The sequence below is a fragment of the Scylla paramamosain genome, chromosome 6 (assembly GCF_035594125.1).
Source record: "Scylla paramamosain isolate STU-SP2022 chromosome 6, ASM3559412v1, whole genome shotgun sequence".
Classification (NCBI taxonomy): Eukaryota; Metazoa; Arthropoda; class Malacostraca; order Decapoda; family Portunidae; genus Scylla; species Scylla paramamosain.
In genome coordinates, this window is record NC_087156.1 from 27,362,589 (window position 1) to 27,390,094 (window position 27,506).

The 27,506-nt window shown below is 42.8% G+C and overlaps 2 protein-coding genes across 6 annotated transcripts in view; both read left to right on the forward strand.

The window, feature by feature from the left end:
• Positions 1 to 9,301, forward strand: part of LOC135101549 (forkhead box protein F1-like) — a 67,154-nt gene extending 57,853 nt beyond the window's left edge. Inside the window, exon 3 of the mRNA XM_064005645.1 lies at positions 7,216 to 9,301. Within this exon, the coding sequence (XP_063861715.1) occupies positions 7,216 to 7,550 (335 nt within the window). The 3' untranslated portion in view covers positions 7,551 to 9,301. The remainder of the gene's footprint in view (positions 1 to 7,215) is intronic.
• An 8,553-nt stretch (positions 9,302 to 17,854) lies between these two features.
• Positions 17,855 to 27,175, forward strand: LOC135101550 (LIM domain-containing protein 1-like). 5 transcript variants are annotated; one of them, XM_064005650.1, is made up of 11 exons: positions 19,378 to 19,444; positions 19,536 to 19,719; positions 21,153 to 21,292; positions 21,869 to 22,014; positions 22,135 to 22,686; positions 23,295 to 23,901; positions 23,941 to 24,420; positions 24,613 to 24,800; positions 25,390 to 25,533; positions 25,867 to 26,028; positions 26,256 to 27,175. In XM_064005650.1, exons 1-11 carry the CDS (start codon positions 19,435 to 19,437, stop codon positions 26,484 to 26,486), a joined length of 2,844 nt encoding a protein of 947 aa, XP_063861720.1. In that variant the 5' UTR covers positions 19,378 to 19,434; the 3' UTR covers positions 26,487 to 27,175. The 5 variants fall into 5 exon arrangements, with proteins under 5 accessions (XP_063861717.1, XP_063861718.1, XP_063861720.1 ...); XM_064005647.1 differs by lacking the exon at positions 19,378 to 19,444 and adding an exon at positions 17,855 to 18,013 and having other exon boundaries at positions 23,295 to 24,420; XM_064005648.1 differs by lacking the exon at positions 19,378 to 19,444 and adding an exon at positions 18,047 to 18,467 and having other exon boundaries at positions 23,295 to 24,420.
• Positions 27,176 to 27,506: the final 331 nt, after the last annotated feature.

The window sequence follows — 27,506 nt, forward strand, 5'->3', positions numbered from 1 at the left end:
GTGATGGTGGCACTGGTGGTAGTGGTGGTGACAATGGTGGTGATGGTGAAAAAAGGTAATGGTGATGATAGTACATGATAAGATGATAGAAGTTTTCATGGTGATGGTGATTTTATGGTGGTGGTGGTGGTGGTGGTGGTGTCAAGGGAGGCAACTGGCAGTGACTGGCTTGCTGGAGTCTCCTGGGATAGGAAAAGTGAGCGACAGTGTTGTGCCAACGTAATCTAAGCCACACTCAGACATCCCGCCCACCGCCCACCCTTTCCCACCCCTGCCCACCCCAGCCACACTATTCTATCAGTTTATCCTAGCCTAGTTCAGTCCAGCCATACTATCCCGCCAGTGTATTCTACCTCAACCACACTATTCCGCTAGTCTATCCCACTCTGTCCCAGCCCAGCCACTCTATATCGCCAGTCTATCTTCGCCAAACTATTTCTACCATTCATGTCAGTCTTACCAAACTAATCTATCAAATTTCACACAGCCAGTCCCAGTCTTGCCTCGCCTCTCTATCAGTGCAGATTGGTCTCTCCTTACCGATTCACCAGTATCTTTCTATCACTAGCAGTCTGGTAATGTCAGGCAATCAGGGCCAGTCCATTAGTACCAGTCCATCTCCTGTCAGTGTATCCTCCTCGCCTTATCTTGACGCACCCAAATATGGCACTTTATTGCTTAAACTCAAAACCAATAACTCGCACACGCCTGAAAAAGAGAGAGAGAGAGAGAGAGAGAGAGAGAGAGAGAGAGAGAGAGAGAGAGAGAGAGAGAGAGAGAGAGAGAGAGAGAGATCGTTCTTTCATCTATTTAAAAAGCTAAAGTAAACCAGCGTGCACACACACACACACACACACACACACACACACACACACACACACACACACAATTAGCACTGCCGTCTCGTGACTCATGAGATATAATTTTCATCTTTACGGTCGAGCAAAACATAAACACGAGACATTAGGAAGAGGACAATCCTTACCCGATCCACTCAACCATCCACCCAAACACCCACCCAGCTATCCACGCACCCACACAAGCAAACACTCGCACACCCCACCCACGCACCCACCCACTAACTCATACACCCATCCACACATACACGCAAACATCCTTCCATTTATCCACGCACTCAAACACCCACCCAACTATCCATGCACTCAAACACCCATCCACTTATCCACGTACTCACCAACGCTCCCAAACACCCGTCCACCTATTCACACGAGCACGCACTCACCCCACACACACACACACACACACACACACACACACACACACACACACACACACACACATACACACACACACCCACGCACCCACGCACCCTCCTGACCCCAATCGCTAAGGCGAGACTTGAAAAGCGAAGATGATCTAGAATTACAAAGGAAACAGACCCAGATAGATATAAGATAAACACGGCACACACACACACACACACACACACACACACACACACACACACACACACACACACACACACACACAGTCACAACAGATCTGCACAATGTCTTCTCGTGTCCCATTGTCAGCCAGTCAGACAGAATACAAGATAAACACATGATGAGCGCACGCACACACACACACACACACACACACACACACACACACACACACACACACGGTCACAACAGTCCTGGGCAGCATCTCGAGTCCCATTGTCAGAAAGGCAGACGAACAAACTCGTGCTGGCAGGAGGAGGAGGAGGAGGAGGAGGAGGAGGAGGAGGAGGAGGAGGAGACAATGTTTTAGACAGGACGCGAGCTCTACCAAGATCAGCGTTTGTAAACAATGAGTAGTCACGTGACTCATTGGGTGACAGAGGAGGAGCAGGAGGAGGAGGAGGAGGAGGAGGAGGAGAGAGACTAAGTCAAAGAAAGAAGGACAAGGAGGACTAAGAGGAGGAAGGGGAAGAAGGGAAAGGAAGAAGAAGAGGAGTGGTAGAACAGAAAGACAGGCAATAATGTGTATGTTTGTCACTTTGTCAGTCTGCAAGTCGCGTTCAACAGCTTGTGGATTGGTGGGGGAGGAGGGGGAGGAGGAGGAGAGGGCGGAGGTAGCTAATGGGACAGCGATATGGAGGTGGACTGGTCTGGGAGGAAGACTGGAAGAACTAAGTAAAGCTACGAGTAAGGTGGGCGAAAGGAAGGAAGGCAAGGAAGGATACTCATCTCTGCATTACAATCACCTCACCTCACAACTGCAGTACCTTCGCTCCCACACTCCTTTCTTCACCTCTTCACCCCTCGCACTTCTCTAATGAAGGCTACACATCGCTATATTGGAGTGGCTTCGGTATTATCATCACCTAATACTCGTAACTTCCTTCACTGCCTTGGTCGTAAGTCCCGTGCCACACTTCTCTTATGCTTAGCCTCCTTTAATCTCAAGCCCACTGATGTTGAATATCTATCAGTTATCAGGTTTTGCGGGAACTTCGAAAATTTGAGGACTAGTGAGTGCAAGTGAGTGCAGAAGCTTAAAAGTGAGTGCAAGTGAGTGCAGAAGCTTAGCACTCGCCTTCTGACCTCGACAATAAACTGCCCAAGAATTATTACCGTCCGTTTTGAGGTCTGTATTCTGAAACGCCTTGCTCTCTCATCGCGACAATTTTCAAAGGCCACAAAGATGATCAACCGAGTTCTCAAGACTGTTTCTCCTTTCAGTACCGTAGAAATCTTGTTAATCTGTCACTGCATCTATAAAATCACAGTTAAAAAAAAAAAAAAACGTGTAACTTTAACTACAGCCTTTTGAAAATAGTGAGGGTGAGGCGCAGAAGTGTTTAAAAACATGGCTCTGGATTTTCACACCCACCATCACCACCATTACAGTCATAACCTTCACCACTACAACCACCATTACTCCCATCATCACACATTATCACCCTCCCCCCTCATAACTAACTGGAGACTCACAGAACCTTATGAGGCAATGTGCTGAAAACCCTCAAGTGTTTTTCTTCTTTCTTTCTTTCTTCCCTTTTTCCTTCCCTGTGCGAGGATAAAAGTGAGACCCATTTTTGTGTAGGAGACGGTAACCTGAGGACAGGAGGGGCGGGGAGGGGCGGGGAGGCGATGGCTGTGAGACCCGGGAGTAGATGGGGGAGGGAGGGGGAACATGGGAGGGGTATAAACATCAACCACGTGCTCTCTCTCTCTCTCTCTCTCTCTCTCTCTCTCTCTCTCTCTCTCTCTCTCTCTCTCTCTCTCTCTCAAAGGCCATAGATATAAGAAGTCGAGTTTGCATAATACCTTGTCCTACATATGGCACAGAATTCTTATCCATCACTAATAACTAAAACAACACATTTAAATCCCCCAAAAAACTTCCACTAGGTTTTGATAAGTCTCGAAATAATACAACGAAACGCTTCAGAATAGTCCTGTGTGAAATACGACCATACATACATACATACATACATAACATATGGGCAAAGTGAAGGGGAGATGAGGGAAGGCAAGAAGAGGGAGGGCATCGCGAGAAGGGGCGAAGGGAGACGGAGGGCGGGGCAGTGTGTCGGTCTGTCTCTCACAAAGTCACGGTGTTTGGGAGACCAATTAGCGACCTTCATTCTTCCGGTCTCAGTTACCTTGTTTATGCCTCGTTACCCTACCCCCTTCTCTCTCTCTCTCTCTCTCTCTCTCTCTCTCTCTCTCTCTCTCTCTCTCTCTCTCTCTCTCTCTCTCTCTCACTATTCATGGAAACAAGAGAAAGAGATACCGGTGCCAAGAACGATAGTTCTAGTAGTAGTAGTAGTAGTAGTAATAGTAGTAGATGTCGTTGTTCTTGATGTTATCGTTGTGTAATAATGGTGGTAGTAGGTCTCTCTCTCTCTCTCTCTCTCTCTCTCTCTCTCTCTCTCTCTCTCTCTCTCTCTCTCTCTCTCTGCATGCGGCTGTCGTTTTCTATAGAGACTCAGTACATAATTCACGCTCCCAAATACTTAACTGTTTATAGATCATTAGATTAGGATATACTCTCTCTCTCTCTCTCTCTCTCTCTCTCTCTCTCTCTCTCTCTCTCTCTCTCTCTCTCTCTCTCTCTCTCACAGATGGTGTTAATAGTGAGCCAATTTGAGAGGTGTTGTGGTGTGTCAGGCGGGCGTGTCACTGTCATGTCCGCTGTCGGGTTCCTCACGCCCCTCCACGCCCACCCTCCCCCCTATCTCTCCTCGGCCCCTCGCCACCACTGTCCTGCCCCCATACCCCTTCCTCTATCCTCACCCTCACTCTCATACTTCACCGTACGTAGAAGTCCCTTTGGCGCTCTCTCTCTCTCTCTCTCTCTCTCTCTCTCTCTCTCTCTCTCTCTCTCTCTCTCTCTCTCTCTCTCTCTCTCTCTCTCGATCCTTGTCTGCTATGCTCCTGCTTCAACATTAACAGCGACACATACACTACAATATGCTCTGAATGTCCACTGCACTTACCGATCAGTGACTCAATGCTCGGGCGCCACTTCTCCAGTAGGATGCCACCCCCAGAGCCCAGTGTCACGTCCTTTGTCGGGTGCCACAACCACGGCCCGGCACCATTGTCAGGACCCCCGTATTTGTTGACTCTCAGTGGCGGAATCTTTGAACTCGTGAAGGTACACCGTGCGCCGCTCTGCCCTGCTCCACCCCTTGCCTCCCCCCGCCACGACAGCAGCCTCGCCTTCTCCTCTCCTCTCCTTGCTGAGAGAGAGAGAGAGAGAGAGAGAGAGAGAGAGAGAGAGAGAGAATGCGTTTTAAGGATTCATTCTCTCTCTCTCTCTCTCTCTCTCTCTCTCTCTCTCTCTCTCTCTCTCTCTCTCTCTCTCTCTCTCTCTCTCTCTGTCTGAGCGGCGCAGGAGTGAGGTAACCGGCCACTCACGAGCGTCAGTCAGTCAGTCAGTCAGTGTGCGGGTGGGTCGGCTCCGGGTGGTCCCAAGCCAAGCACCTTTTCAGGGAAGTCAAAGCAACGATCGCGGCAGCAAACACTGGACAACCACAGGCACGGGACGGGAAGGGAAGGGACAGGCGGGGTGGCGCAAGGAGAGCATCAAGAAACAGCAACAGCATTCATTCTTCATTCAGAAACACCTTGCTCTCTCGTCACGGCTATTTTCAAAGGCCGCAAAAATTATCAACGGGGTTATCAAATGCATTTCTCCTGTTAGTAATGTAGATAGCTTGATAATTTGTCACTAAAACCGTATAAACACTATTAAAAAAATAAAAAACGTATTACTTCAACAAGAACCTTTGGGAAGTAGTCGGGGTGCAGCGCAGTGTTTCAGAATATAGTGCTTAGGAAGGCGCGGCGATGGCAAAGGAAGCTGATGGTGAGGGGAGGAGAGCAATAGGGAGGCGGAGTGAAGGGAGTAGGGAGCGTGATGGAAGGGCAAGGATGGGCGTGATGGAAGAGAGAGAAAGAGAAAGAGAACTAAACTAAAAAAAAAAAAAAAAAAAAGTAAGGTCAGTAAGGCCGGTTAACTTCCTCGAGAGACTCAAGGTCACAGGAAGGTGTGGCCGGAAGGAGCAGACTAAAGGGAACACTGCGGCAGGAGTTAACACTGAAGGAGGGGAGGGAAGGAAGACACCGGCTCATTGCCCATCAGCACGAGAAATAGGAGGTAGGCTGAGTAACGAGTTGTGCCGATGGGGATGCAAGAAGATGGTTGAGATGGATGGATGGATGGATGTGGGATGGAGGATGAGGAACCGGAGGGAAAGGATGAATAATGTACGAAGAAATGAGGGAATCACTGTCTGTCTGTTCCTCCCTCCTGCCCCTTATCCTCCTCTCTCTCTCTCTCTCTCTCTCTCTCTCTCTCTCTCTCTCTCTCTCTCTCTCTCTCTCTCTCTCTCCACTCTTGCTCTTATCTCCTTTTCTCTCACCGTATCTCCTCCTCTCACCTCCTCCCTCATCCTCCCCATCCACTATCTGCTACTCCTCTCACTCACTCACTCACTCACTCACTCACTCACTCCTAACCCCGTCCCTCATGACTCGCGACTGATAAACCTTCCTCAACTGCCTTCTTCATACTCCCCCTGATGCCTCTTCTACCCCAACCACCAGCAGGCTCTCTCTCAAGTGCCATCTCGGTGCCGGAGCGAGTAACCCAAGCTGGAGCCGCCGCCATTAATACCTGTCACCACTCCTCGTCTTTACCGCCGTCACGTAAACTTCCCTCGCGTCTGGTAGCGGCGGTAACTGGACACCTGACCTTCCTCGCCCTCGTCTGACCCAAGCCCACGCCTCCCCTCGACCTTGTTTCTCGTTTGTCAGCCTGTAGCGGGGTGTGTGTGTGTGTGTGTGTGTGAGAGAGAGAGAGAGAGAGAGAGAGAGAGAGAGAGAGAGAGAGAGAGAGAGAGAGAGAGAGCTCGTCTGGGAAGTGTTACACGCCACGGGAACCATAACAGTGGGAAGAAGAGGAGGAGGAGGAGTGATGGAATGAGAGACCACAGCACTGTCTGCAGCGGCCATTCAAAGAGACAACTTGGATCACTGGCCTCTCTCTCTCTCTTTCTCTCTCTCTCTCTCTCTCTCTCTCTCTCTCTCTCTCTCTCTCTCTCTCTCTCTCTCTCTCTCTCTCTCTCGCTAATTATTCCCCTTGATGACACTAAGGCCAATATTCTTTAAAGTCCCCATGTCTTATTTCCACCAGTCGTAACAGGCTGCAAGAGAAGGTGCTGTGGTTCTCAAGGGTGCCTTCATGCCTCTATAATAATAGTTGAACAAGTTTTTACATCGTCAATAGGGAAAACACCTATGAGAAAATAGTCCTTAAGGAGGGTCGAAATTGTTTATGAATACACTAAGAGTAAGTGCTATCGATGATCACCACGAGCCATCAGCAGCGCTACTGACAAGGCACTGCTTTGTAACTAACTGCGATGCTTGATTTTCCTCACGAGTGAAGGACGAACCTGTTGCAATGCTGGCGCCCTGCATTCCCACCAAGGGCACCGCATCACTGGTGCGGCCTCATGCTGTCTCTGCATGATGGTTCTCACTCTCAGGGACACCACAGCACCTCACCATCGGCATTATTATAGTGACAAACTCAAGGCGTCACCGCCACACGCAGGCAGCGATACTGCGTTGTTACACACCTGGAGATGCGGTGACCGAGGCAGTCTACTCATGTCTTCTCGTTTTTCTCTTTTTTTTTAAGCTTATTTTCAATATTATAAAATTAAAGTAATAAAGCAGTTTTATATAAATTTTATTTTTTTTCCGGCAGGCATGCGAGGGATGACCCAACAACAACAGCAGCAACAACATCCCCAACAACAGTTACAGCAGCAGCAACAGCAGCAGCAACAACAACAGCAGCAGCAGCAGCAACAACAGCAACAACAACAAATGGCATCGTCAGCGGTGGTGCCCACCTACGACAAGCGACTGTGGACTTCGCCCTCGTCCATGCCTGGGGGCGGAGCTCTCACGCCGACGCAGCCAACCATTGGAGGAAGTCTGTGCCCATCTCCCACTCACCTGCTCCCTCACCACCAGGCCACGCCTACCCCGACACCCGCCCCGCCCAATTATTTCGAATCTGTTAAATACTCGATGTAACCACCCCAGCCCGAGGAAACCCGAGATTCATGTCTTGACGGAAGACTCTGTATTGTCGTTTTCTTCTTATCTTTTGTATTTTTTGGTGAACAAGGTGTTAGGGAGAGTCCTCTTTGTAAATAAGCCAGGACGCGGCGAGGCGTGGCTCGTCACCACCGCCGCGACGCCTCCCGCCCTCAGCGCTGGGAATTAGTGCAATACTCAGTATGTTAGTGAACCCCTCGCCCCTAGAGCCCTAGTTCACTCCACGATTTTCTCTTAGACGTATTCTCCTGACGGTAAGAACGTATATAAGAGTTTTCTTTCTTTATATGGAGGGTGCAGCAGGTGTTGTTGCGCGTACGAGCCTCTTGCATCGAGTGTTGTGGTATACCTGGTTAAGTCTGTAGACTAAGGACAGCATTTTGCATGTTTCCTGTTTGGAATACCTCACTCTTACGATGAAATATTCCAAGCTGATATCTACTTGGTATTTCAAGCAAACCTAGCGCAATAATCACCTTACACAATCATCACAGCACACCGCGGCGCTGCCCGACGAGAGCCATCCACACCCAGGCCGTGGCGCCGCCGCTACGTGCTGCCGCGGGCGCTGCTGTACCACCTGTGTGGCGTCACCGCAGATGGACGAGACCGTGAGCGGCCTGCGCAGCAGTCCGTCTCCTGTCATGACTTATCTTTATAAAGGCTTCTTGAAATACCTTAGTATAAATATTAAATGAAAGACAAACATGCTCACGCCTACACAACCCAAGCAGCGGCAGAGGCAGACGTGGGCGTAAGCAGCCGCCCACCAGCCTCGGTAGGTGCTTGCAGGCGTTAGCAGCCCTAGTCTGACTACTGTTGTTATTACTGTTGTTGTTGTTGTTGTTGCGGGCAGGTGCCCAGAGACAGGTCAGTGACACCTCCGGGTTGGAGGACAAGTTTTGTACGACGCTAATACGATGCATTTAAATATTTTGTAGAAAATACAATAAAACGATCAATAAAAATATTTATAAAAACTAGGAACACTAAACACGTAAGATTCTTAATAGGTAGACTACTTTATGACACAAGGAGCGGAGCGGGGAAGGCCCATGCTGAGCGGCGCCCCGGGAGGCTCTGCGCCCTCCATGGAGGCTTTCTGGACACAATGCATGACATGTAAGATTTAGAGCAGCGTGCCTGAGCCCCGCTCCGCCCCAACACCCCAGGCCACAGATCCACCACCACGGTGCTGTCAGGAGGCATGGGCGGAGCCGCCAGTGTTATGGTTTCTGGAGTGCCAGCCTTTCGGCAGGGCTCTTCCCCTCCTCCGTTAAGTCCTTGCCCTTTCGCATTTCCTACACTTCGTCCAATTTTTCTCGCTAAACTCTCTCTCTCTCTCTCTCTCTCTCTCTCTCTCTCTCTCTCTCTCTCTCTCTCTCTCTCTCTCTCTCTCTCTCTCTCTCTCTCTCTCTCTCTCTCTCTCTCTCTCTCTCTCTCTCTCTCTCTCTCTCTCTCTCTCTCTCTCTCTCTCTCTCTCTACATTTTGTCATTATTTTTGTTTCACTACCATGAGACTCATTTTTTTCAGTCACCTCCCGTCCTCTGCCTCCTCCATCACCACCCAAACCCAAACACCCACCACAACTATACATTAATTTTTCCTTTACCTTTCCCTTTTCTTTCTCCGCCTATTCTCTCTCTCTCTCTCTCTCTCTCTCTCTCTCTCTCTCTCTCTCTCTCTCTCTCTCTCTCTCTCTCTCTCTCTCTCTCTCTCTCTCTCTTCCTTAGCATACTCAATTTTCTTTCCTTTCCCTCTTCTACGTTTTTCAGAACCTTAGTTGCATTCCTTCTTCCTTTCTCAATTTCCACCCTTTTAATCTTCACTGTCTTTTCTTCCTCCTCCTCCTCCTCTTTCTCCACAGCCCTTCCAGCGTCTACCTCTTCCTTCACATCCTCTTCTCTAACATCCAGGTTCTCTCCTTCTCTTCCTCCTCCTCCTCTTCCTCTTCCTCCTCCTGCAGCAGCGACCCCTTCACGCATATACATCAAGCTCGGGTACACTATTAGCTCACTGCAATGTTCAAATAAAACAATAAAGAAAAATACATATAAAAACAAAACACGATCTCTCCCGTATCTTATTTATCCTTTTTTTTTTTAGTACTTTGTATGTGTGTCCGTGTGTGTGTGTGTGTGTGTGTGTGTGTGTGTGTGTGTGTGTGTGTGTGTGTGTGTGTGTGTGTGTGTGTGTGTGTGTGTGTGTGTGTGTGTGTGTGTGTGTGTGTGTGTGTGTGTGTGTGTGTGTGTGTGTGTGTGTGTGTGTGTGTGTGTGTGTGTGTGTGTGTGTGTGTGTGTGTGTGTGTGTGTGTGTGTGCTAAAAGAAACCCAGAGTTGAGAGATGAAAATAAAGTAGAAAGAGAAGATGAAGAAGAAGAAGAAGAAGAAGAAGAAGAAGAAGAAGAAGAAGATCGACCTCAACAACAACAACAACAACAACAACAACGACAAAAACAACAACAACAACAACACAACAGAAGCAGCAGCAGCAACAACAACAACGATGAAGGCGAAACACAACAGAAAAAAAAAGTCTCACTGATCGGGGAGGAGCATACAGGCATCAGAGGGGGAGGAAGTGAGGTAACGTGATAATGGCATAAAGTAGGTGAACGCGAGCATGATAAAGTGGCCAGCCTCGAAAGGTGAGAGAAGACTTGCCCAAGTGCCCGCGACGGATGAAGCAATGAATCACACACGTGTGTGCACACACACACACACACACACACACACACACACACACACACACACACACACACACACACACACACACACACACACACACACACACACACACACACACACACACACACACACACACACACACACACAGTCAAATGTTACATAAAAAAGTAAACTATAAATAAATAAATACAAAAATAAAAAATATACAGCATGAAATAGATGAGACTGGAGGAGGAAAACGAAAAAAAAAATACAAAGGAATACAAAGGAATATACATAAAAATAATAATAAGCATCAGCAAACCTACCCTACATATAATCTAACCTACCAATAAGAAAGAGGAACCAGGAAGCTGAAGGTTGACATCCAGGTAATGAGACGGGAGGAAAAATAAAAATGCTAATATCATCTAATACCTAAGCAAAATATTTACCTGGCTAGTGCTTTGTATATTGAAGCAGTGAGAAGATGTCCCTGGTTTTATTTGTCTTGTCGGTTTAAGAACACTTCGATGTCACCGCCCAATGCAAACGCAGGAAGGCTGTTACCAATATTTGCAACACGTGTAAGGACATTGTAACAAATTGGAGGTGGGTAGTGAAGGCAACACGTGCTGAGGAATTAACATTTTTATTCTAGTCTAGTTTCGTAGTAGTTCCCTTAGAGATTACAGCGGAACTAGTCAGAAAACAAATGGTCATCCCTCAGCCCGTGTTCCCTTCACCAGCTACCTCAAATTTAAAACAAGGATGAAGAAAAAAATAGTTTGATTTGAAGCATTTATTGGCTATCTTAAACCCCTTATTCTTAATGATGTTTGACTATTTAACAGTAGAGTGTCCATTTACGTTAACCCTTTCACTGCGGTATGCCAACAATTCACAGCGCTAAAAAGCAGTGTATGGAGTCTTTATAAGTATTTGCAAAAAAAAAAAAGAAGACGGGCTGGAAAAAGAATAGATTTAGTAATTTCTAGCCAGTAAAATGTTTGGATGTGAGTGAAGAACAAAGAAATGTCTTTGAACGGTTAGTTATTAAAGAAGGAAGTGCAGAATAGCAGGGAAAGGGTTTATTAATGTTCTCGGCTCAAGGAATTAATTTAATCCTCTTAGTCTTCGTTTGGATGAGAGTTACGTGAGATGTTCTTACGATATACGTATTTCGCAATATGCTTTTCTTTTTTTTGACACTCGAAGATGAGGAGGAAGGATGCACAAAATATTAAATTACTTATGGATGGTGGTGGAGGCATCATAAAAGAGAGAGAGAGAGAGAGAGAGAGAGAGAGAGAGAGAGAGAGAGAGAGAGAGAGAGAGAGAGAGAGAGAGAGAGAGAGAGAGAGAGGAGAGAGAGAGAGAGAGAGAGAGAGAGAGAGAGAGAGAGAGGCTATACGATAAACCTGGAAAACAAAAAATAATATAAATAAGTATACAAATGTCAACAATCAAAGACAAAAAAAACGCAACATCACCACACAATACCTGTCTGTATGTCTGTGTATGTGGGTGTCCGTGCCTGGTGGTGGTTATGTACACACTGGCCTGCGTGTGTATTTGTGAGTATTACCAGAACGTGCCTATACTTGGCTGAATTTTGACTCATTTTGTGCCATCTATTCTTGGTTTTTTTTTTTTTTTTTTTTTTTTTTTTTGTTCTTGACGATGTTGTTGTTGTTGTTGTTGTTAGTGATGGTGGTGGTGGTGGTGGTGGTGGTGGTGGTGGTGGTGGTGGTGGTGGTGGTGGTGGTGGTGGTGGTGGTGATGATGATGATGATGTGATGATGATGATGATGATGATGATGATGATGATGATATTTTCTTTATTATTTTTTTCTTCCTCTTTTAGCTTCATCATCATCGTCATCATCATCATCATCATCATCATCATCATCATCATCATTATCGTCAACAATCTTCTCGCTCTCTCTCTCTCTCTCTCTCTCTCTCTCTCTCTCTCTCTCTCTCTCTCTCTCTCTCTCTCTCTCTCTCTCTCTCTCTCTCTCTCTCGCATACTCACTTTTCCTTTCCATCTTCCTTTACGTTCCCAGGACCTTAATTATTCTTATCTCTAGTTACTCTCTCTCTCTCTCTCTCTCTCTCTCTCTCTCTCTCTCTCTCTCTCTCTCTCTCTCTCTCTCTCTCTCTCTCTTGCCCTCTTTGTCCTTTTTAGTCATTTTCTTCTTCCTCATCTTCTTTCGCCTGCTGTTGTTGCTCGACCTCCTGTAATATGAAGCAAAAGACACGTATAGCTAGTATTATTTTTTGTATTAGTTTTGTATTAGTTTTGTGGCTGCTGAAGCGGAGAGAGAGTTAAAGGAAAAGTGTAGTTATTGTTGTGAAGGAAATCACGCCCGCTTTTTACTCTTACGTGTGAAGGAAACTGATAGAGGCAGAAAAAGGAAGGTAAGGAGAGAATCTATCATTCATCGTTACTCTCTACAAAAAAAGAAAAAATATATAAATAAATTAATAAGTCTGTCAAAAAAAAAAATACATCAAATACGTTGGCCAATAAAGTTCAGGGAGTGTCTTGATACTTCTGTCCTGAAACAACCGAAGTCAAAGGAGAAAGAGGAAAAATCGGACAGAGTTCCAGATTTTACGGGTGAAAGTGGTTCGAGAGTGAAGATAATGATTGATTCTTGCTGTAATGAGGCGAGCAGAATTGGATGTGAGAGTGAATAGCGAGTCTGGTGCAGGAAGGCCGAAGACTGGTTGAGTGATGCACCCTTCAACTACAGTACAAACTTGAGGACACTACTCTGCATCAGGGGCGTAATTTCGGCAGAATTTTGGGGGAGCTACGGGGCATGATGACAGGCTCATTAGCATGGGGTGAAGGAGGCAACGGAAACGTCTTCAGGGCCATTTTGAGGCCGATGAAGGAAAACACTTAATTAATTAAAAGATCATTTGGAAATAGATAAACAAAAATGTATCACAGACTAAGTTAGCACATTTTGTCCATTTGAAGGCACAGTATAATTATTATCGGAAGTGGGACGCTTAATGGACGCGGCTTTTGTCCTCCTCTTCAGGTTGCTCAGGCTGCACGCTGAGACTCCTTCCAGCAAGACGAGGCATTACTTGTATTGGCCTAACAGACGTTCTCTGGTGTCCTGCGGCGCAAGGAACGTTGCAGGATCCTTGGTGCATTCGTCCACCAGATCAGAGAACCTCAAACACATTCCAAGGAACCTTATAGGATACTTTGTGCACTCACCCGTTACGATTCTGCACAATCCTATACCTTCCTTGACTCACCCGCGAGACCAAGCACACTCGTCTTTCACTCACTTTTTGGCCAGTTTAGGTTACCTTCAAATCGCAGAAAACATTGCTGCAGCATAATTTATCATGTGATATCCCCACCTCCACATTAAAAAAAAAAAAAAAAAGTGTTACTTGCTGTATTTTAAGAAAATTAATCGATTGAAATTCACACGAGCGACAAAGAGCAAGGCCGCGGCAGCCACGCTGCGGTGTTCCTCTTTCCTTTTCACGATTATGTTGCATTTTTATTTTCTTTGCTTTTTTTTTTTTCAAACACACTCGCATTTGAGACTTGTTAATTTATTTTTAGTGTTTTTCTTTACTTTTTAATGTTATCATATTTCGTCCATGCGACTTCTGGCAATATCTGCTAGGGAATTTCAACAAGGGCAAGCAAATTAAATTCCACGAAAAGGTGAAAAACTGATAAATTGAAAACACTGGGAATGATACAGGATCCCCTTGCCCCTAGCAAGGAATTACACCCCTGCTGTATTGAGATATCAAGGACCGCTGGGAACATAACCCTCCCTAACACCAGTCATTTAATCGTCTGCAGCGTCTCACAAGCACCCCTGATGTCACCCCTCCCCCTTGGCCTCTCCCTGGCACCGTGCCCGACCTCCCCATTCCGCCCCCCCCTGCCCTGCCTCCCCACCAGCACCCTGCCTCTGGTTATTGTAACGACGAACATAAACAAGCACCAGCAACACCATCACCAGCTCCCACAGCGGCGGAAGGAGCAGCACGCCCCCATCAGGTAAGATATGGATGGCTTCCTGCTGCCACCTCCGGCATCCACCCACCTCCACCCACCACAACCAATTAGGGGACTTATATTCTGAAACCTATTTCCATCCCCACCCACATTCAAAAGGTTCTAGTTGAAATCACACGAGATTTTAAGGGTGTTTTTAAGGTTATCGTGGCAGATTAACAAGGTCTGTACATTATAAACCGGGTAAACACTCTTGAGAACCAAGTTAAACATCCCTGTGGCCCTGGAAATAGTCGTTGATGAGAGCAAACTGTTTCTGACTACGAGTCTAAGGCACACGACTACCACTACTGTTGTCAATACAGTGGAGCCATGCAGTGATTACAAAAAAAAAGTTTTAACTTAATTAAAATGTCTATTGCAATCACACAACGAAGCACAACACACACACAAACATCTAAGAACTATATCATATTATAGTTGTTATTTGGCGATGCAGGACAAACAAGTTGTACAAGGTCAGGACAACCAAGACCCTCAAAGGGAAGAGGGCACGTTTGGGGCCCGAAGAGCCTCACAATAAAATCTACCGGTGTTCTATAGCAAGCTGGATCACGCCTATAACATGAGAGAGAGAGAGAGAGAGAGAGAGAGAGAGAGAGGAGAGAGAGAGAGAGAGAGAGAGAGAGAGAGAGAGAGAGAGCGAGAGAGAGAGAGAGAGAGAGAGAGAGAGAGAGAGAGAGAGAGAGAGAGAGAGAGACAGAGAGAGAGAGAGAGAGAGAGAGAGAGAGAGAGAGAGAGAGAGAGAGAGAGAGAGAGAGAGAGAGAGAGAGAGAGAGAGAGAGAGAGAGAGAGAGAGAGAGAGAAGAGAGAGAGAGGAGAGAGAGAGAGAGAGAGAGAGAGCAGAGACAGAGAGACAGAGACAGAGAGAGAGAGAGAGAGAGAGAGAGAGAGAGAGAGAGAGGAGAGAGAGAGAAGAGAGAGAGACAGAGAGAGACAGAGAGAGACAGAGAGAGACAGAGACAGAGACAGAGAGAGAGATGAGAGAGAGAGAGAGAGAGAGAGAGAGAGAGAGAGAGAGAGAGAGAGAGAGAGAGAGAGAGAGAGACAGAGACAGAGACAGAGACAGAGACAGAGACAGAGACAGAGAGAGAGAGAGAGAGAGAAGAGAGAGAGAGAGAGAGAGAGGAGAGAGAGAGAGAGAGAGACAGAGACAGAGACAGAGAGAGAGAGAGAGAGAGAGAGAGAGGAGAGAGAGAGAGAGAGAGAGAGAGAGAGAGAGAGAGAGAGAGAGAGAGAGAGAGAGACAGAGAGAGAGAGAGACAGAGACAGAGACAGAGAGAGACAGAGAGAGAGAGAGAGAGAGAGAGAGAGAGAGAGAGAGAGAGAGAGAGAGAGAGAGAGAGAGAGAGAGAGAGAGAGAGAGAGAGAGAGAGAGAGAGAGAGAGACAGAGAGAGAGAGAGAGAGAGAGAGAGAGAGAGAGAGACAGACAGAGAGAGAGAGACAGGACAGAGAGACAGAGACAGACAGAGAGACAGAGACAGACAGAGAGAGAGAGAGAGAGAGAGAGAGAGAGAGAGAGAGAGAGAGAGAGAGAGAGAGAGAGGAGAGAGAGAGAGAGATTGGTGTAAAGAAAGAGGGTGTGTCAGATGAGAATGAAAGGAAGGAAGGAAGATAACTGGTAGATTTACAGCACGCGAGTACAGCTTGATGTGGCGCATGGCAGACGCATCCCTGCGGCAGGAGTACATCCATGGCCTGTGATCTGTTGGTGAATCAGGACTTGAGTCAGTTGTTGAAACATGAATAATAGCAGCAGCTGAAACTTTAGGCAAAGGTTGGCTGATGAAGCACAAGCTTCACTCACAGAACTGTGCAAGTAAAAGACTTTATGACCAGCAAAAAATATTCGCTGTTTGAACGATTAAATTACTGAATTTAATTCAGAATGTATCTCAAACATATATATTCTAGTGAAAATAATATTAGTTTCCGTATTTCTCCATCACTGTGTACCTGTATGCATCAGTTACATAATAAAGCACACTGTAACAAAATAACAGATATTGTTTTTCTAGTTTTCTAGTTTCTAGTTTTCTAGTTTCTAGTTTTCTAATTCGGTCTCACTGCTACGATAAGTAGCAGACAAATTCAGTTAGGTTAATGTCCTTAAGGAGGGATCCACGGGGGCCGAAGCCCCTTCATTTAGGTTGGGCTAAAAAAATTTCGTTTTCAAAGTATGGCGTCTCATCCTTAGACTTTCACGAATGTCCAAATTTGGTCTAATTTGGTTTCCTCTACCCTAAAACCCCGCTTTCTCACCAGATCCCCAAGCTTGTTGTGGAAAGAAAAGGAGGAAAAAGAGGATATGATGTATTGTGTTAAACTGCTTTTTTTTTTTTTTTTTTGATAAAGTTCCCTAATGACTGACTCATCACTAACAACCTAATTAGTTAATTAATTCCATTCAACTTTTGTGAGCCAATTCCTTCCAATCTTTTAAACTAGCTTCATCAAGCTTGAACCCATTATTTTTTTGTCCTATCCTGATTACTGACTCATTTGCTTATCAAAATTCTAAGGGCCAGCAATAGGCTGTCAAGTAATTTCCCAGTAGTTTTATCTGATAGTCTACCAATAGTTTCACACCGTAGCCAATGTGAATTTTAATACAGTATCCTATCCATAATAATTTTAGAGTAACTTACCTGCTGTACCTGACTCTGGGGTAACCTTATATTAATTTCACCTAATAGCGTACACGAATTTCCGACAACCTAGCTGATCACAAGTTTACCAATGACCTATTAGTAAATTTCAGCTAATAGCCTACCAATACACTCATCCAGGAACTTACCACTATTGACTTCTGTGTGCACGCGTGGCTAGGAGCGTTTGAAAGTGAAGGCCTGAGGGGCACACGTGATTGTTTGTTTCTATGTGACGTCACGCACAGAGGGAAACGAACACACTAGTATTTCAAGTCATATCTTTTTTCTTCTTTTTTTTTAATGAGCTACTGGCTTTTCTTTTGTTTATAACTCTTTACAAACTTTCTTCTGGATATACCATTTTTACTAGTAAGCGATAACTGTTTTGCCTTGGGGAGAAAGTGGACGTTTCATCGTTGGGAAAAGAAATTTCTGAGAAAAAAATATATATGGTCTACTTTTCCGAAATTAGAGAAGCATATTTCTCTGCAAATAATGTGTGCGCTGTTTTTTTTTTCTTCTTTTTTAACAGGAAATGGGCACGATATGATAGATTCCTTAAGAAAAGAATATGTGGGTAGTTAACTTTTACCAAATAAGTCATTTATGTTTTATAAAAGAATAATAAGGATCCAATATATATTTTTGTTCATGACATCATATCCTTGGCATTCACCGTTTCCCAGGTGAGTATAGATGTGAGGGTTGCTGTAGGCTTGTCCCATCAAAACCCATTCCACAGATCCTAAATAACATTCAAAGGTGTTTAATTTTCACGAAAGTAGACTGCGATTCTCTTACACTTGAGTATCACATCATATATTTTTCTTGGAATATGCTTGTGAATGACTAGTTTTATAATGTACCTAGCACTTACATAAACAATTAATTACCATGGTGTACCTTGTCAGTTTGTAGCAAACCATCTAATAAACTGGGTACAACAGGTTACATGAAGTGTCGAGGTGCCAACAAGCACCAACCGACTTCCCTCATAGAACAGGGAGTGGCTTGTTGTGCACTGCTGCCGCCCGGCCTGTTCCTGGAGGTGAGGCGAAATACAGGTTAATTCCAGGCCTTCAGGCACAGCTTAGGACAAGAAGTTGAGTGGGCTTCGCTGCCCCCCAAACAAGCTAACAACACTCCCCACACGTTCCCCAGGACACCTGCCCTATCAGCTGATTTTGACAGCTGGCATCCCGCATGTTCTGAAGTGCACGGAAAGGAAATATTTTGCATAGTCATGTGATCAGCTCATTATATTATTTTTTTTCTTTCAATAATATTAAAAAATATGACAGTTTTTTAAAGTGACATTTCCATTATTTACTTATTTCGGCGGCTTTTTAAAGTAGTATTACTGAAATTGATTATTTCCCATGAAGCATCAGCCAGTATTAATGCCAGAAGAGCTCTATCCGTTTAACTTGCTGGGAACTGTTATGAACACTGGGCACATCTTTGAAAAGAGTATACAGCAAAACGCAATATTTTTACACCAGGTATTAAAACAAAAAACATTTGGTGTTTATGCATGCACCTCTTCTCACTGAAGTATGTTATGGCAGTGGGTGAGGGAGGCACTCATTAGTACTACAGAGGGCTAATCAGAGATAAACTTTCCATCCCAGTTAGAGGAGATATATCTGCATGATACTGTACTGTAGTACACATAAGATGTGTAATTAAAACACTGCATGAAGTTTGGTCAGAAAATGATGGGACTAAAGAAAGGAATTCGACAGGAGGATATATTTTATCACAACTAAAATCTGTTACCTTGAGGAGTTTCTTAATAAATCAGAGCAAAGAAATTATGTTAGAATTTGGAAAATCTAGCAGCACAGATGGACACAACTTGTTTGGCAAGCTTCAGTGTGTCTAATCATGCACTTGCAACATCATAAAAACTAAATTACTGCAATTTGTTTGTTTCAAAGGGAATTTTTATCGGGAATATTATTGCAGTCTCGACATTGTGAAAGAAGAAAAGAAAAAACAGGTAACTAATGCAAATCATATTTTTAAACCTCCAGAGATGAATACTAAGAGTAAATATGTATTGAGAGAGAAGGAAGAAGCAGTGATGGATTAGGAAGCAAAGTTCTAAATATTCTGCTCCTCTCTCAGAAAAAAAAAAAAATGAGAGATCATGTTAGTTGTTCAGATAACAAAAGATGGAGGATTAATTGCTAATACAATGATGGTCTAGGGAAAAATTACCCAAGACAGATAGGTAAGATGTTGCATAAAAAAATCTACAAAGTAAACAAGAACAAAAAAAAACATTAAAGATTATGGTGGAAATCTGTACTGATGCATATATATGTAACTTTTAAGATGTAGTGCTTATCATGATATCAGAGATAACAGATATAGCATTTTGCTACTTAACTGATAAGCATTGTTGTGTGACAGTTCATGAAGCAGACTTAGAGGCTCTTCACTCAAGACTTCAGAAGTCATACAATGGCCCAAGGTAGTCATTATTGTAAGACTGAAACAAATATTCAGTTTCTGCTGTCTTAAGTTAACCTATGCCCACAACAACTGAAAAAACCTTCTTACAGACGCTGTCTCCGCCGCTACCACCACCATGTCAGCAGAGGTGGGCAGTGTCAAACCCAATCCTTACATTTTTGACATTGAGAACCGGCGAAAGCGCAAGCCCCGGCTAGCACATGACCTTGGGGCTGGTGCTAAGTGCAATAAGTGTGGGGACAAGTGCCCTGGGTTTGAGCTACATTTCTGGAGGTGAGTAATGGCAGTGGGCTCATGTCTATGTCACAAGTATAATATTTGTTACAAATATCACCTTGTTGATAGGCATCCTTGTAAAAGTTCTAGATATATATCCAGTTGCTGAATATACATGCTTATGTGTCACAAGTTTATTATTGATTTGTAATATGTCAGCAAATGATTATGAGTGATTGATGGACAGTGTTGATTTAGTGGCTGTGTGACAGATACAAGATTCTTCTTTTACTGGAGTCTTCAAGTACTTTCACCTGGTGTGTAACATGCAGATTAATATTTCTACATTCTATAACTCTTTATTTCCCTGCTTGCTTCTCATGAGTACATGCTCTCTTCCTCCTGTCTAATTTGTGGGTAACAAATTTCTTGTCACTGAACACCACAGCTTCTAACAGTCAAAGATGGACAAAAGACAATGCATAAATGTTAACTTCTTACTGTTAACAATCCTCTTGAGCCTCATCTTTCCTTTTTTTCCAATCATCTGGACTGTCCTTACGTGTTCAGTTGAACTCTTCCTTGAGCATTCGCTGTGATGTGCAGTGTTGTGGTGCCGCAGACAGCCATGCAAGCTCCTCCAAGGCAACACCATGACATGTTGGTAATGCTTCCAGGCCAGCAAATATACCCTAATTATGGGCCATAACCACCATGTAAGCTACTGTCATGCTGCATGACTCTGCCTGAACAATTCTCACTCAAAAGTGTTCATACACATTTTTCTTGGCTAAGTGGTGCACACGCTTTTTTTTTTTTTCCTTTCATGATTACTAATGGATGTGAGGGTTGACAACTAATCAGTAATCACATGCTTAACCTGATAAACTTCACAGTTTTATGTCTGCGTAGTAAATGTAGTAATTTTTTCTGTATCTACTAGATGAAACTGTTTTAGCTGATATAGTGAAGTCCTAAAACATTAAAATATTCAATATGTGTAAGAATTTTGGGTCCTTGATGTGTGTATAGTCTTCTGATGTGGCAGGATGCCATCAGTTTTCAGTTTGTTTTTCAAGACAGTTCAGTTTTTTTCCCTCTTTTGACTTTTAAGAATGCATGGGTATGGTGTATATTGAAGTAAAACATATTTTTCTTTTTTCAATCAAATATGTATCACTACAACTTCATCAGTGATAATATAATAAGTAACTGGTTTTTTTTTGCTGCATGTACTGTCTGGTGTTATTGTGGATTCAACTTTTTCTTCACAATACATACATTTTTTTTCTTTGCACTATATATATATATATATATATATATATATATATATATATATATATATATATATATATATATATATATATATATATATATATATATATATATATATATATATATATTTACCATGAAGTATTTCTGTAATACTGAAGCAAGATTTACTGCTGTGAGGTTTTGAGCATGGTAAAGTAACATTTGGGAAAAAACAGGAAGATATGCATGAACTGTCGATGTGGGAAGGACGATCATGACGTGCAGGATGACGATGAGGACATTGGTAAGGTGGTCATCGGCAAATTGTTTGAGCGGCCAGCACGCACCAAGAAAGAGGAGCTGGAGTTTTCTTATGGTTGGTTCATGGCTTCTTTGTATTCCATAAATTCATCCACTATATATAATTTAGCAAAATTGCAACATTTTTCTGTTTTATTCTTTAAATTAATTTGAACCTTTGATTTTGGTATAAAAACTATTTTTATAGTCATAATTTGTTTTCATCAAATTCAGCTATTCATCTTTGTTAACATGACAAATAATTTTGTTAGAATTATTTGCAATGATGACTGCTGCAGTAGAATGTAATAGTATTCAGTTCACTTTAATAAATTGTATCAAGAATGCAGTTGCATGAATTGGAAACAATGTTATGATAATGTATTAAAAAAATGAAATGAAAGCCTTTGGGCTGTTATTTCTCAAGTTGACTTTATTGTATACTAACCATGCCAAGCAGAAGAAAGTTACCTTCTTTTAGAAGACTTTAAGTGGCCCACCTAATGAGAATGGTTTTGGTTAGTGAACAAAATCTATTGTTTGGAGTGTCATAATGAAGCTCTTTTGGATATTCATATAGTATATGTATCTTTTTTATTTTAAATGTACACAGAATGTACCCACACATTTTCTGATGAGTGTTGTTTTGCAGGAAACAACTTAGATATGGTCAATGAAGAAACAGGAAAACCAGAGAAGGTGAAGTTTGACTGGGTGCCACCAAACACAGAAAGAAACTTGGCAGCTCGCTACATGGCACTTCTTCCACCAGAAAAGAGACCAGTGGCTGGATCTGAAGTGAGGCTGCCACAACAATGGATTTCCTTGTACCACCCATGTAAAATATGAACTTAATATGAAATACCTTAGAAAATAAGCTTTCCATAATATGATGCTATAAAGACACCATACCAACAGGCAGCTAAGGAGCGACGTAAGCAGCTAGAGCAACAGGTTCCATTGTATGACATGGATGCCAGTCAGAGGTGTGAAAATATGCCTACTGAGGAGCTCCAGTCTTTTGAGGCATATATGGAACGCATCAGGACGCAGGTGGCTGGGCAGGGTATTGTACAGGAGATTGCCGGCATGCCAACACCATCTGTTGCTCAGCCCCTCCCTAGTCACCTGCAGAAGGACCCTCAACTTAATAGTGGCACTGGAAATATTGTGGGTCACAGTTACCCTGTATCACCTGTGAAGACTGGTCTTCCTTACAAAGAAGATGACAGTACCTATGCAATGCCATATACTCAGATAACAGATCAGCCATACCAGCAGAAAGTGCCTCAAGGGCTCAAGGAGTTTATGGGAGGAATGATAGGAGAATCTGGAAGGTTTCTGGCCAGTAGTGACACTTATGGTGTGGCTCCTGCAATGTCTCGGCCACTGAGGGGTCTGGGACAAGACCAGGGTGTGCCAGGCATCACAGCACAACTTTCTGGCCTCCAGACAGGTGGCAGTCAACAGGTAAGTAAAGGAAACTTTTTTACACCTGTAATATGTTGTTCATCACTGTAAAAGGTGAGTGTTAAGATTAACAGTAGATACAGTTATTGCAGTTATTAGTTTCAACTAATGTCTGCATATTTATTGGCAGATCATCAACACCAATGGAGTATTCAGTTAAGATCTTTGTTTAATTGTCATTTTTAATGGATTTTACTTGGAAAACAAGGCATTTACTCAAAAAGTTTAAGCTAAAGAAAGGAAGTAGATGGATGAAGGTAGACTACTTTTTATCTTATCCATAATAGGTATAAATAAGTAAAGTCTATTTATTATTTTTTTTCATCACTGGAAAGTGGCTGGAACATTTTGTAAAACTAAAAAGCAAGCTCTGATGAGAAATGCTGCAGACTAACATTTAAACAACTGGCAAGCTAAAAAAAAAAAAAAAAACAGAGAAGGATCTGCTTGTAAAATACATATATAATGGACCTTCACGTGTTGTTATTTTCAGTGTTAATACTTGTTTTTCTCTTATAGTAATATGATTCATTAATTTGGAGCTTTGGAGCAATTTTAAGTTCAGCACTATGTCAGTTTGTGCACTGAATTATTTTTCTCATACTCAGGGCTTCCCATCTCCTGATTCATACAAGGACCAACTGACTGGTGGTCTTCATGCAATGAAGGGTCCTCATCAACATGCTACAAGTCCAGGAAATGAATGGCCACCTCCACCATCCTTTGTTTCAGGTCATGACCAAAGATCAAACTTGGCAACCACTGCTTCAAGCAAACAAGGCTTACCAGGCCAAGAGGCCCTTGTACCAGGCAAACAGGGTTTCCTGCCAGGCCAAGAGGGCTTTGTACCAGGCAAACAAGGCCTGCCAGGCCAAGAGGGCTTTGTACCAGGCAAACAAGGCCTGCCAGGCCAAGAGGGCTTTGTACCAGGCAAACAAGGCCTGCCAGGCCAAGAGGGCTTTGTACCAGGCAAGCAAGGCCTGCCAGGTCAAGAGGGCTTTGTACCAGGCAAACAAGGCCTGCCAAGCCAAGAGGGCTTTGTACCAGGCAAACAAGGCCTGCCAGGCCAAGAGGGCTTTGTACCAGGCAAACAAGGCCTGCCAGGCCAAGAGGGCTTTGTACCAGGCAAACAAGGCCTGCCAGGCCAAGAGGGCTTTGTACCAGGCAAACAGAGTTTCCTGCCTGGCCAAGAGGGCTTTGTACCAGGCAAACAAGGTCTGCCAGGCCAAGAGGGCTTTGTACCAGGCAAACAAGGTCTCTTGCCAGGCCAAAAAGGCTTTGTACCAGGCAAACAAAGTCTTTTCCCAGGCCAAGAAGGCTTTGTACCAGGGAAACAAGGTCTTTTCCTTGGCCAAGAAGGCTTTGTACCAGGCAAACAAGGTCTCTTGCCAGGCCAAGAAAGCTTTCTACCAGGCAAACAAGGCCACCTACCTAATGTAGATGGCCCTCTGCAAAAGGCACCAATCATTACCTCAGTAGACCAGGCTTTCTCTCCTGGTAGAGACACCATGATCCACCGCTACCAGATGGGAGGCTCAGAGCCGGCCACTACTCTTGCTTATGAAAAAGCTGGAGTTCTAGGTAGCCACAGACCTTCACAAAGGCCTGCTGGTTTAAGTCCCAGCAAGGAGGGTGGCAGAGGCATTTTGCCTCAAATGTCACCAAGGGAGGGAAGCATCACAAATAAGGAAGCTGTTCAGGCTCCCTATGATGCCTACAAAGAAACTTTATCAGGTAAAACTTTATTTGTTTATTTTTTATTTATTTTTTTTATTTTTACCAAATTCTTTTTAATATTTGTATTTAATGTTTCATTTCCTTTATTGTGCTGTGTTTTGCAGCTATCGGTGTTTTGGTGTTTTGGTGGAACAAGAAACACTCCTGATATCCATATAACTTTCTTCAAAGATACAATAAACATTTCAGGAGGCATGCAAGTAGCACCAGGATCAGCTGTAACTGTATTATTTCCTGGTGAAAGTCATGTATTGCGGTCTCAAGATATGAGTGGAGAGATGCCTGGACAGAAGAGCAAGTTTTCATGTCAGTACTGCAGTCTTCCCATGACTGTTGGGGATGTAGCAATCTTCTGTGAGAGAGCAGGAACAGATAAGGTAGCAATTTTTATAAGTCTATATTTCTTTTTACATTGCTATGAAATAAATATATACATAGACCTACCCTAATATATATATATATATATATATATATATATATATATATATATATATATATATATATATATATATATATATATATATATATATATATATATATATATATATAATTTTTTTTTCTCTTATTTACTTATTTTTTCTTCTTTCCTGATCCTTTATCAAGGCTAGAATTCTGTCTCCTAATGGAGGACTTCAGTTTTGACATTTAGGAACTGTTATCACAAATGGATGTCCTTCCTAACCTCTGACAGTGGCAAGGATTCAAGCCTGTGCACCTGAGGACCTATTGGCTCCCAAACATGCACAGTACCACAGTACCATATAAGTCCCATATATATATATATATATATATATATATATATATATATATATATATATATATATATATATATATATATATATATATATATATATATATATATATATATATATATAGATAGATAGATAGATAGATAGATAGATAGATAAATCTTTCTTTGTTTCAGTATGTAAGTACTATATAAAACAAATTTTGTTTTCTTTACAGTGCTGGCATCCTGCTTGTTTCTGCTGCTTTACCTGCAAAGAACTTTTGGCTGATCTCATCTATTTCTATAAGGATGGAAAAGTTTATTGTGGTCGTCACTTTACAGATGCTATGGACATGCCAAGGTGTAAAGCCTGTGACGAGGTATGTAGAAATACTCTTACTATAGCTGTTCATTGTGTTGTCTGAAATAACCACATATCATCATCTTTAAAATGTAATTATTTCACTGGAATGTAATGTTGTTACTTAGATATCTAAAGTTTTGCCTTACATGAGAGGATAACATACAAGAAAGAAGAAAAATTGTTTTCTTGTTTTCTGGAAAGCCTTCTGCCCATATTTCTCTTTTACAGCCTAAAGAGAACACATATACTCTGTATTCCATGTCTCAATTATAAAAGTCTAAATCAGAAATAAGTGAACAATCATATTGATAAAATCATCATTGTTATTTCATGTTCTTCTCTTAACCAGCTGATATTTGGAAACTCATGGACCCGAGCTGACAACTTTAACTGGCATATTCATCACTACTGCTGCTATGTGTGTGACACACCACTGGCTGGCCAGCGATATGTGCCAGATAAAAATAGCTTCCCATACTGCCTGCCATGCCACATGGCTTATCAGGCTAAGGTACCATGTTCATCCTTAAAAGACTTTGTGATATGAAAACATTACATGAGTATCAAAATAGATTCCATAACATGTAATAGTGATCTAGTGACAAATATAAGATACTGTTAAACAGGAAACCAAAAATCAGTGCTTGTAAGAATTATTTTACTTTTTGACCATCTGTTCTTTGTTTTCTAAAATAATTTTCTCTTATGCTATTTCTTATGCTATTTCTCTTATTATAGACATGCCAGACTTGTGAAGAGAAGATAGCACCTGAGGAAAACAGGTGCAGCCATCGTGGGTACTTCTACCATGCAAACCCTCAGTGCTTCCAGTGCTATTCCTGCAAGACTGCACTACTGGGGAAGAAGTTCAAGATGGCTAAAAATTGGCTTTTTTGCTCTAATGAGTGTGTGCAAGCAGCAGCAGAAGACATAGCCAACAACCCAAATCCAAAAGAAATGCCCCAATAAATTACATTACTTCATTCCATTATCTTCAATAGCTTCTTTTTTATTAGTATAAATTACTGTAATACATATTGGATATAAAATTTTTACTCAAAAAAATTTAGTTTTAAAGAGTGTTTGTGATATTTGCATTTCATTTTTAAGTTACAGTCAAGTTTGTGGTACAGAAATTAGGTGACTGATATTGAATACAGCATAGTCTTAACCCTTTGAATGCTAATGGCAGTATGACAGTATATAATCTGGAGAATCAAAAACAATTACAGACACTAAGCTTAATTTTTCCTGTCATTGGTGTCTTCCAAAATCAAACTCTAAACTTGTTGTACAAGATTTTATTAAGCTTGAAGGAAAAGCCATAGTAGTCAAAGGATTAACACATCTGTTCCAGTATCCTGTATTTGCCAATGCTTTATAAAATGTATTCATGTAGCACCACTCTTGGGTAGAGTATAGAAGACAAGGAATACAAAAACACACTTATGGTAAGGAAGAGGAAGGCATCACCCATTTCTTGAACAGACCAGCCATCATCTTATAATACACACATACACACACACACACATTATAAGTATTCTTATAAATTACCTATTTTTGGCTTTATAACATTTCTTATTTACTGTTATATTTTTCCTAGGCCAGTCTTCATTTAATGTATTTAGGTATGTGTAATAAAAGGGATTTTCATTTAACTCCTATGATTCTGCTTCCCTGTCTACTTACATTCAACCTATATAGTTTATGCTCAAAATTGTTGATTGGAGTCACTTGCATGGGAGAAGGCCAGTTGTATGAAAGAGAGGGATAAGTTCATGAATAATTCTTGCTTATACCGCCTCTGCCTCTGCATAATTCCGAAACCTGAATACTTGTATTCTTCAGCAATCCTCTTCTTCTACCCAACCCGGTATTCAAAGCTTTGTCCTCTTAGCTGTGTGTGCTACCCCTATGTCACTGGGTTGCTCATATTTCATTTATTTAGCATGAAATTTGACCACAGATCCTAGTCATAAACTGAGAATC

Excerpts from the sequence above, each read along its gene's own strand:
- LOC135101550 (XM_064005646.1), top strand. Across the intron at positions 22,687-23,294 it reads AGACAGGTGGCAGTCAACAG|GGCTTCCCATCTCCTGATTC; the intron begins GTAAGTAAAGGA and ends TCTCATACTCAG. Across the intron at positions 24,421-24,612 it reads CTACAAAGAAACTTTATCAG|GAGGCATGCAAGTAGCACCA; the intron begins GTAAAACTTTAT and ends TAAACATTTCAG.